Source organism: Caloenas nicobarica, chromosome 3 (assembly GCF_036013445.1).
Source record: "Caloenas nicobarica isolate bCalNic1 chromosome 3, bCalNic1.hap1, whole genome shotgun sequence".
NCBI lineage: Eukaryota > Metazoa > Chordata > Aves > Columbiformes > Columbidae > Caloenas > Caloenas nicobarica.
In genome coordinates, this window is record NC_088247.1 from 64,374,185 (window position 1) to 64,385,546 (window position 11,362).

The 11,362-nt window shown below is 41.8% G+C and overlaps 1 protein-coding gene across 1 annotated transcript; it reads left to right on the forward strand.

The window, feature by feature from the left end:
• Positions 1-5,441: 5,441 nt before the first annotated feature.
• DYNLT1 (dynein light chain Tctex-type 1) lies at positions 5,442-10,930 on the forward strand. Its single transcript, XM_065632110.1, has 5 exons — positions 5,442-5,678; positions 8,632-8,673; positions 9,827-9,950; positions 10,167-10,244; positions 10,541-10,930. Exons 1-5 carry the CDS (start codon positions 5,652-5,654, stop codon positions 10,609-10,611), a joined length of 342 nt encoding a protein of 113 aa, XP_065488182.1. The 5' UTR covers positions 5,442-5,651; the 3' UTR covers positions 10,612-10,930.
• Positions 10,931-11,362: the final 432 nt, after the last annotated feature.

The window sequence follows — 11,362 nt, forward strand, 5'->3', positions numbered from 1 at the left end:
CAGACTCACAACTGTATTTTGCATATATTCTGTGACCTTCACTTTTGTAACACTCCCAATAAAATAGAAAATAATTGTAACATACTTCACAGTGAAACAGAGAAAGAAAATTATTATTCGGTCTAATTCAGTTTACTCACCATATTGAGTTTTAAGACTACTGTCTAGTGTATATTACAAGAAATGTAAGAGAGTCCTACTAATGGTACACCAAATACGTGTATATAAAAACTGGTTATGTGTTTCAAACTTAATCTGAACTAAATCCATACAGTCAGGCTCAAGGCAGAATATTTAGACACTAGGACAGAAGGGTAAAGATTTCCCAGGGCAGTTACTGATGCTTCACTGATGGACCTGAGCTGAGAATCTCAGGAACTATCTACATTGCTGGATCATTATTTTAAAACATCTTGAGTTTTAAGTTTAAATTAAAACAAACAAAAACCCCAAACAAATAAAAAGCGCCCACCACAACAACAGCACTTCAGATATATAGTGACAATGTATTTTTGTAAGTGCAGGAAATTACTTTATATACAGCTTGCCTCAATTAAGTTACTTAATTTCACACAGAGAAAGCAGGAGGTGATAATTTGTATTTATAGACAGTATGCATTCCATGCTTTTATATCTTTTGTGAAACTCTTCAGATACCGAAAGGACAAAGCATTTCACAGAGCACTGTTAACAAAGAGAAAAAAAAGAGATTGGTTTCCTGTGGAAACAAAAGAGACAGATATAGGCATAATCATATTTTATTTCCTTACCAACTGCAATTTCACAGGAAATTACTCAGTTGAAACCTAAAAAGCCTGAGCAACTTTTTAACACAATATGTCATTTTCAAAGGCCCCTGTATACTTCACCTGCTTTCATCTTTTACCTCAATAATACCTCCCAGAACTGCTGAGCAGGTTCAGAGTCTTCAACTTCACTTAAGTCAATACAATCTGAAAGAGCAGTCAGTACAAATAAAGGGACCTCTGCAATATACAGGATACCAGAACACACATTACAGCAAAATTTATGTTTTCTGTAAACTCCTAGGATTTCCAAAGGCTAGTATATCTACAACATCATCAGAAAATCCCACTGAAGCATCAGTAAGGGCTAGCAAATTCATGATAGTCATTATTAGATGGATCCAATAAAACCACTCAAGTGATCTTAAGGAAAATACGTGAGCACCTTACAGAGCTATTAAGAATGTGCCACTGTAAAACAGTTACTAAAAACAACATCTGAAGTTAAGCAAGCACAGAAATAGTTGCTATTTGATATCTCCAGGTCAGGGGTTTTTTTAAACAGATCTTCAGTTTAAGTGCAGATAATCGTTATGTTCTGTCATTTTTCCTTGCACATTCAAAGACAGCTCAAAATCTAGCTTAATGATGAGGTAGCTTTAAAAAGAAATAAAATATTGTATCCTCCAAAATGGGAGATAATCCTTATGCCCCACAATAGACTTGAGCTTGTAATCATTTTGCAGATGTGTTCAAATGGGACTGAAAAGCTCTCTACTGTTGCAAAAGAAGAGCTTTTCTAGCATCTAAGCTATCTGCATTAGGTTAGATTTTTGGCAGTAATAAAGAAGTAGTGTTTTCAGTAATGATCCTCCTTGAAAGGAAAAAACAATCTCAAAAACCTTCACAGATGCCCTCCTTTCATGTTTACTCATTGAATCAAGCCAGCTAGCTGTTTTACAGAGTCAGCTAACCTCAAAGCCAAGCTTGTTCTATGCAAAACCAAAAGCAACAGCAAGCTCTTTAGTAAATACCATAACACTTTTCAGCACAAAGGTCACATAAAATATTTTGTTCAAGCATTATTTTAAACTATGTATTTAAAATAACCCAGTGTCAAGCACCTAGCAGATAGATCACTAGCTTTTTGAAAATATCATCTGAAGTTTCAAAGCCATCGTAAATAAGACGGGACGACCAACGTGGACATGCCTTAGGAGAGGCAGACTTGCACGCACACAGTGCAATCTCAGAAGACCACACTTTTTTCTTTTGTATCAGACTAAAATAGTATGTATTTATGTCCTACCTAGGACAAGATTAAGTTTGCAAAAGATGGCTTATTTTTTAAGTATTTGAACTTAGAAATGCCTAATTTAGCAAGCTTTTTCTCAAAGCAATTTTGCATGTAATGTATTATTAGTCTCCTTTCAAATCCTTACGCATTACCAAAATAATGACAATCAAATAAGTATAAATAAACTGGTCTTCATTGACTTGAGATCATTGGATTACTTCATCCATTACCACAGAAGATAGATGCAATACACGAGTAGCTAGGACCCCAATTAAGAAGGTGCAAAGTAAAAATCATCACAAAAACTACTGTAATTTGTGACTACTCTGCAGAGGCCAATCACATAAATTTGTTCTTAGTTAAGAAAACTGCAAGTGTGATTTTATACTACCTGGCTGCAACAGTTGAATTGCCACATCCCTGCATACACACATGCGAACTTCTTACAAGTTCTTTGATAATGTTTTACCAAAGTTAGGTCTTGTGACTTTAATAACATCCCAGCACCTAAAGTAAAAATAAACAAACAAAAACCGCCCCAAAACCAACACAAACACTTAAGTTCCAGTTGTGGTCTTTCCATGAAATCCTTGAAGTTTAAAAACCACCATCCACCATTTAAAAAATGCCTCCCCCTGTGCAATATTATGTAGAATAGATTAAAACAATGTTCTTACCTTCTCAGCAGCCATCCAAGAAAATATGTGTGGAAATAAACTGCTTTTAAGAGATGAGTAGCACTCTTATTATTTATCTTTTCTTAAAGAAAACTGGTGGTTGTTCTCCTCCCCTTTTCCTTCCTTTGGGCACCAAAATTAGACTGACGTATATACAGAGGAGCATCCGCAAAACAGCCAAAAGCAAACACACTCAAAGAAAAGCTTTAGTGTTACAACACTTTTTGCCACCTCCCTGATTTTGTTACCAGAAACGGCAATGAGCAATCAAAGAGAAGCTACTCATTTTTCTAACATCAAAAAGAGATTCAGCACAAGAGACTATAAAAGCTGACAGATACCATCAAAATATGCTGTCTTCAAGCCACGCACAGGAAGAGAAGTGGCTTTGAGCTCTACATAATTTCTTATTCTGATACTATAGATGTGAAAATACTACCAACCTCAATGCCCTCAGGACTCGCACAGAAAACTCTGTATCGTAAGCTGTTCTTTCCTGGAAACAAAACAGTTTTCTATTCAGGTCTGAATGACAAAGCAATTACTATAGATCAAAGTACGAAAGAATTCGGTTTTTTAATGCATCTGTGAAAAGAATAAAATTATTTTACCTCACAACTAGAAATCTGATCTCAGATAACAATTAAAAGTTAAAATATCATTTGGATTGGATATCCCAATTCAGTCTATTACAGAACCAAGTGTAAGGAATAAAGTCCAAAACTACTTCCAAATCCTTTCAAAGTCTGGAAAAGAAATGAGGCTGGTTTTGCAGGTCAGTCTCCTTTCTTGTTCCTGACTCTACCAGATAAACTGCATTTACAATGCAGAAGCCCTTCTTAGTGTTTTGGGTGTTTTAAGACTTATTATTTTTAATTGAAATTAAACAAAGCACTACAATTATATTCACATGGCAAAATTAAACAGCCTGCAATTTTATAACCTCATTAAGTTAAATAGGTTCAAACATTTCCACCTGTGTATGCGAAGTTTAATCACCTTCAACCGCATCACTGAAGAGAAAGCAACTTTTAGTGGGGCATAGATCAATGCTAATCAAATAATATTTGGATGATTTAGGCTTTCATTTTAGGCAAAACTTTAAATGAAAGACCAGAAATAACCTGAGAACTGTAACCACCCACAGCCACAGACTAGTAGTATCACAAATCCAGGCTGAGGAACTTTAGCCCTACCACCAGCTTTCCTCTAGTATTTAACCAAAGCCTTAATTGCCACACTTTTAACTCATTTTATTTTTCCCTCTCACCCCTGCACCTGGAAAACTGCTGCAGTATTTTATATATGCTAAGAATATAACCAAGTTATAGCCTTTTATTCTTTTGCCTAAACAAGCACCACTTGTTCAGCCTTCCCACGGGCCTCACTGTTTTGTCCCAGCGGGAACAGGGAGCACAGGGCTACAGGAGCGGCCGAGGGCCAGCTCAGCACCCAGCTGCAGCGCTGCCACATCCCAGTGGGAGAGCAGGGCGAGCGCTGCCCGCAGGGTGCCCATACAGTCCCAAAGTGAGGTGACGGGTCAGGGTCGCCTTCTTCAGGAGAAACAGGAGGCAGGGCCTGATGTGGGACTGGGAACAAGGCCGAAATGTAGGGCTGAGGTCCAGCCCAGAGGCAGGCCTGGAGCAGAGGGCACAGGGTGGAGGCCAATGCTGAGGCTGACCAGGGCAGCTGAGGCCTGTCCCTGCGCCCAGGCCCTGAGGCTGCAACTCCCTCAAACTTCTTGAAACACAGCGGCTAAAACTGGACCAGTATTTGTTCCTTGTGAGGCTTTATTGCAGAGAGTGCAACGGGAATGCTGCTCCCCACGTCCTGCAAAGCTATGCGTCCATTTACGCTCCTTTTTTAACAGCACCATATGACAAATTGAGGTAAATCGTACTTAACACACCTCCCTACCCTCTTGTCTATGGAACAGATACTGAGTGAGCTGGTCCTGCCCTGCCTGCATTTACAGAGCTGGTTGTTCCTGCTTCAGTACAGGCCTTTGCACTTGCCCCCATAAGTTATTTTCTCCTTGGCTCAGACTATTTCTGCAGTTCATCCAGGCCACTCTGAACCTGAACAGCATCTTCTGTTGTTTACATCGTCTCTCAGAGGTTGCTATCATCAGCAGTCTGGGCAATCTGCAAACACTGCACACACACACAAAACCCATAAAGTGTGAAAAGCGCGCCCTTTAATTTCATTGTCTGGATTCTGATTCTGGCTGCTAAAAATAATGAGATCTGCTTAGAACTGCAAGAATACACATATTGTTCATGTCTTTTCATGTATTCTTCAGTTTCTGGGCGTACATGACATACTCAGGCCTTGTTTTCGAGCTCTGTTTCCAGAAACAAGATACAGATGCTCCTTCCCAGAGCAGAACCTCTGGGATCCACCTCTCCGCAGGCACGCCCACCGCTCACAAGCGGCAAGCTATCTGTGTGAAAAACACAACCATGACAAGCAGCCTGCTCTCTGTCCGCCCCGGGCCCAGGGGCGTTTGACACGCCGAGCGGCATCCCCCCGCCGCGCTGTCACCATGGCAACCCCGCCATCTTGGCGGCCGCCGGGCGGGCCGAGCAACCCCAGCGGCGAGCGCAGCGCTCCCCGTTGCTACGCGCGCGGCGAGCGCATTGCGCAGGCGTTACGAGAGCGGCGGGCGGCCGGAGGCGGGGCTCGGGAGCGCGCAGGCGCACTGTCGGCTGTTCGGGCGGGGACGCGCCGGGCTGCTCGGAGCCCACGCGAGGCGCAGGGAACCGCGCGGCCCCGGCGGCCGGACCCTGCGGGCAGCACTGCGCAGGCGCCCCGAGCGCCGCAGGCTGAGGCGGGCGCGGGGCCGGAGGCGCAGGCGCACTGCGAGCAGCGGCCGGCGCGTGGTGAGGCGGGGGCGGTGTCGGTTGAGGCGTGAGGGGCTGCAGCGGGAACATGGACGATTTCCAGTCGGCGGAGGAGGTAAAGCACCGGGGCGGGGGCGCAGCTTCGGGGCTTCTCTTTTCGGGAGGCTGCGGGCTGCTGGAGGGTCTTAGGCGATACCTGTCTGCCCCGGACCCCACCCCTCGATCTCCCCCGGGAGGGCCGGGGGCGTTGGGAGCCCCTCCCGGCCGCCATCGCGCCGACCCCCAGCCGCCCTCGCTCGAGGTGACGCCTCTGAGCCGCGCGTCCCGAGCAACGGCTGCAGACAGGCCCAGCCTTTGTTCCTGCCGCCCGGCTGCCCGGGGCTGCTGCCCCGCCGGGCGGGCCGGAGCCGTCCCGGGAGCTCGCTGTCCCGCTGCCCGTGAGACCTGATGTGGGTACCGGCCGGGCCGGTGGGCCAGCCGCGTGTCTGCCTGTCGGGTGGGCTCTGGGCGTTGACCCCCACGCCCGCTTCTCTCCCGAAAGTTGCTGCTGCAAATCACAGAGAGAAAACGCTCGAGGGGTATCATGGTTTCTGGCTTCAGCGACAGGATGAAGCAGTGTGCTGTGGTAGAAGGTTTACTACTACGGCTTAGATCAGTGGAAGACTCGAATAAGCTATTTTTGTGTAGAAAGAAGAGTTCAAGCAGATAGTCTGCATGTTACAGGTGCGCTGATGGGGCGTTATACCCCTTTACTGAAGACACAAAGTCAGATAAATTGAAGGTCTTTATCATACTAAATGACTGCCCAGTGAATGTTGCTTTTGCAGAGGGACAGGTTTTCAGAGCTGTGACAATTTGCTGCATTGTTCTTAAGCAGCTGCACTGTGACTTGGTCAGACAATAGCAAAGCAGCATGAGGGGCGAAGGTGTGTCAGGCTTGTGCTATTCTAAAAGCCTTGTCCTGATTGCTGGGCCTGGCCTGTGTTATACAGTTACAGATATTTTTAAAAGAATGATAATTAACATATTTGAACATCATTCTTATAGCTGTTTTCAAAAATGTCTTCAGAATTACTCAAAAATGCTGCTTTGCAGTTTGCATTTGTCGCCTGGGAACAACCCTTTTAAACAAGGTATTGGAAACATTGCTCTTGCTTTCCTTGGGTCCAAGGAACAGTTCAGAGAAATCACAAAACTTCTAATTTTTTTCCCCCTTTATTTTATAATACAAAAAGTGTTTACATTAGCTTAGTAAAGGATGGAGCACTCTTGTGTTATTTGGCAACTCTGTTACAGCGCACAAAGCTGGATGTGGGGACTTTATGCTCTGTTTTGTCATGCATCTAAACACATACACACTCTTACCCCAAAAGAGGGAAAAGGTCGAGAAGTAACAGCAACTCTAGAAGCAAATTCTCAAATTTATCTATGGCTCTTCCCTGCTTGTTTCAGTACAAATGAATTATATAAATACATTTGAGAACTTGGGCTGGATTTAATTCAGTTTACTTTGGTGAACTGTGTTTGTGCTCACTCAAAGGTGTTTCTGAGCAGACTGCTAGACTTTGTAAAGCAAAATCTCTATATGGTTTATCAGCTTGCCTGACAGCTTCAGGTCTGCCAGAATGTCTCAGGTGTATTCTTAACTTATGTTCTATGGGAAAGGATATTTTGATAATTACAGTTCTTATTTGGTTAAATACAGTGGTGCATGTTAGACATAGGCACTTGTAATATTCAGTACTGTGAAATGAGGTGTATTAAAATTCAATCAAAGTCAAAAAATGAAAAATTAAATCAAAGCTGAAAATAAAAGCCAGTTTGCTACAACACGTAGAAGTTTTTAAAGAAATGGTGAAGTGTGTGAGCAAGTAGGTGCCTCTGAACAGTTACAGAAAAGGCATTGCCTGCATGTCTCCTGTGGCGTGCTGGTTTTTTTTATTGGGGAGAACACTCAACTGCACACATGTCTCTGAATGTTGTGTGTCATTGAAGCTGACAGACCATTCAACTTCTGACCAAAGGTTTATGAACGCAGTGCTGAGATTCTCCTGAGCAGGTGTAACCGCGTCCTGCCTGCACACCCAAATTGCACTGGTATCTGTCTTTGCCAGCTGGAGATGCTGACAGACCTCCCAGCGACCACTCAGTCAACATAGGCTTGATGAGGTTAATTTTGAAGTCATTATTCAGTCTTCTGAAATTAATGAGTTTGCTGTTATGTGCACATCTTGTGCCCAGTTCCTCCCCTCTGATTTGTGCGGTGAGGCTGTGCAGTACCAGCAGTACAAGCGCAGTGCCAACCCAGCTGCTGCCCAGCCTCCTGTGTGGGCAGCTGGGTGTAACCGCCTTACATGGAGGCAGCAGTAGCTGGGGGCCTGAAAAGGGGAAGCATACTAACCATTCAAAAAATGGGTAGTCATTTTAAGATTAGTAAAATATTGGGGCCTTCTCTGTCCCCATTCCACATGCTTACTCTCTTCTCCCCAGGGCCCAAGAGAAGGCTGAAGGTGGTGGGGAGTTCAGTGAGCTAGACAGAGCTAAAACTGCCTTTTGGTTTCCAAGGGGCAGTTTCCTTCTTATCCCTGGCTGAAATTGGCCTGACAGCTTTTCCTTGAGCTGTGAATTGGTGTTTTGCCCGCATCAGTGCCCTGGAGATGTCATTTTTGATGAACTGCAAGCTGTGCCTGCACACTGAGGTTCTCTCTGCAACCCCACCATGAATTGCAGACAATAATGCTTATTGTAAAATGAGAATATATATGTACAGAACTGCTATACATACTATTTTAAAATACTCTCAAGTTAAAATTTCAAAACTTTGGCTCAAAAGTCCAGGTAGTATTAGTTCATCTGTTAGTTTTCATTACTTTGCTAAGAATGTTAACTTGACTGGGTTCAGGGAGCCAGAGTATGTATGAGCAAATAAAGGAAGATTCAGTATCTTCTGACTGTAAGGACTCTGGAAAGCATAAATTAAGCTTCTAGTGCATGTTCTTAACAAAACCTGAACTCTGTAAACAGAAGAGTGTGTCCACTGATTATTTAAAATTCTACTTTTTTTCTAGACTACCTTTGTTGTTGATGAAGTCAGTGCCATCATTAAAGAGGTAAACTAATATTTTAGTTTTGTTGGTGTGAAAGTATAGTATGTTGTATGCTGTGTGCTAAAAGGCATTCAAGCAAATCCAATAACTGATATGTTATAGATTTCTAGATAGGTTGCTATCGAAGTGTAACCAATTACATATTTTAAATGGAAATGATACCTAGCTTTAGTTGTGATATGTATTACAAATCCAAAAGATAATTAAAATAATTTCGTATGTTCCTCTCGGTTGCGGTGTATCCCTGTTAGAATTAGATACAGATTATATGTTTCAGTAACATACAGGGGTTTTTACAGGCTGTCTGCATATGGATGTTACTGTGTTCTTTTGAGATGCTTTTCTTCCAAGATGAGTTCATGTTTGTTTGAAATGATCAAACTGTTCTTGTTGCTAAGAAACATTAATTTCCTGTCTAGAAAATTTCCATAAGGATTTGGTTTTTGTGCCCAGAATTCCTCTTGTAGAGCAGACTAGTGCACTCTTTTTCTTGTTGCAAAACAACTGTTTTGGTCAGATTTTGTAAACTGAATACACATGCTTTTATACATTCTCCTGTCTCTTCTGAATCTGAAATAATTTCGTGATTATTTTTTTAACAATTTCTGTGAGGAAAAAATATATCAATGAAAACCATGCAGGTTTACTGTACTTTTGTTTATATTTCAAAGGGGAAACGATTCTCATAAGTAAAATGGATTATTTGGCTGAAGGCTTCTGCTCTATTAGTAACCAGCAACTACATGGGTCTTTTGACTTTTATTTGGGGTTTTGTTTCCCGAAAAATCAGAAGTTTATTTTCCATAGAAGAATACGTGTGAGTGAGCTGTTGTTGTGTGCATTTTTTCAGTCTCTTCAAGACTGTTTAAATGCAAGTCTCTTTTAATAACTCTGGCTTCAGGACGTTGGAATAGGAATTGCAAATAATCAAAATATCACAAAATGAAGAGAGGATGGAATCTGTGATAATTTCCCCATGGTTCAATCTCTAACATGCAATTTTTTAATAACTGAAAACACTTCCAACAATCAGTATGGCCAGGCAGTATGTAGGATTTTTTCTGTGGGTATGGGGTCTCATCTTCAGTGCTCCATGTTGGAGTAGGTTAATGGGTGACAACAGTGCAACTTATTTTATGTGTTTGTTGCCAAATAGGCCATAGAGAGTGCAATAGGTGGCAACGCCTACCAGCACAGCAAAGTGAACCAGTGGACAACCAGTGTGGTGGAACAAACGCTAAACCAACTCACAAAGCTGGGGAAGCCTTTCAAGTATATTGGTGAGCTCAACTTTCTCTTTTCTGTTAAAGTTGACACAGGCAAGTACACTGATGGATAGTGGGTGGGGGAAGATCTTAGCAAGAACCGTGTCTGTAAACTACTCGTAAACAAGTTTATGTGCATATGTGTGTATGTATGTACCATGCTAAGCAAAAATGTAGCTAAATGTTAAATGTTAGTGATAAATTAATAAAAGCTTCTCTACTGACTAACAGTGACCTGTGTGATTATGCAGAAGAATGGTGCTGGGCTACATACAGCAAGCTCTTGCTTCTGGGACAACTCCAGTGATGGTAAGGAACACAACTGTTGGATTTTTCAGCTTGCAACTTTAATGCTAGTCCCCTTAAGACTAGGCAGCATACTTTTCTTTTTTTCCGAATGCTATAGTTTTGGAGTAATAGCATACAGTTTGGTATTTTTGCCACTTGGTCGTGATGCTAACTTTGCTATACGTGGAGTGCTTAGCTGTTGTGAAAGCTTCATTCTTAAGATTCTTAATGTAAACAATTAGAAACATGCATATAGTGGCATGCATTTAATGACTGTAAGTTTCTTCTGTCTCTGAAGCCCTTTTTTGTATTTGTAGGAACCTGCACTGTGAGATGGGAGAATAAGACTATGTACTGTATTGTCAGTGCCTTTGGACTTGCAATATAATTGCCTTGGAATCATTCATCCTTCTCTTTTCTACTCCAGCACTTGATTCCATCTCTACTCATACTGTGAATACACTGAACAACTTCTGTTTTTAATGTACTTTTAAAGTAACTTTTTTCAAAGGTAGAAAGGTGAAAACATGCTGTTACATGGTTTATGTTTGTACTTAACGTCATACCAGTGTTGCCGTACTGTCTTAACACTTCAAGACCTTCACTTCAAGGTGCTAATACTGAAATCTGCTGCAATGTAAACACTTTCTCTGGATTTCGTTTTTAAGACCAATATAAATAAGACACTGACTTTCACACTTTGTACTTTTGGTTAGCATTAAATTATTGAAATTCATAGCCATTGGTGTGACTCATTTAAACTTAACTGTTTTGTTATTTTTAAAAAAAAAAGTTTCAGTTCTTTTAATTCTCTCCAAGGTAGCTCAGGTAGATACCAGAATACAAAGCACTTCCATAATTTTGCCAAAGTCACCTCAAAATTGCAAGAAAGTGATATGATGTTTATCAGCAAGTAATGTGGCTGCATTTTTGGGACCTGTTTAATCCGACTGTGTGGTATTTAGGGCATGGAATGATAACAGAAATAGCTGTCGTCATTGAACAAAGACAGATGAGAAGTTTTTCACATTCTAGAAGCTCTGGGCAAGCTATACGTGGGTCATCATTCACTACTGTGATGAATTACATGTGTTAAGTAGGTCTTGTACTTAGCTGCTGACTTCTACATTGATTTTGCT

Bases quoted from the DNA above. Each gene is read 5' to 3' on its own strand.
- DYNLT1 (XM_065632110.1), top strand. From the start codon at position 5,652: ATGGACGATTTCCAGTCGGCGGAGGAG. The intron at 5,679-8,631 runs GTAAAGCACCGG...CTTTTTTTCTAG, and splicing joins ATTTCCAGTCGGCGGAGGAG to ACTACCTTTGTTGTTGATGA. The intron at 9,951-10,166 runs GTGAGCTCAACT...ACTGACTAACAG, and splicing joins GAAGCCTTTCAAGTATATTG to TGACCTGTGTGATTATGCAG.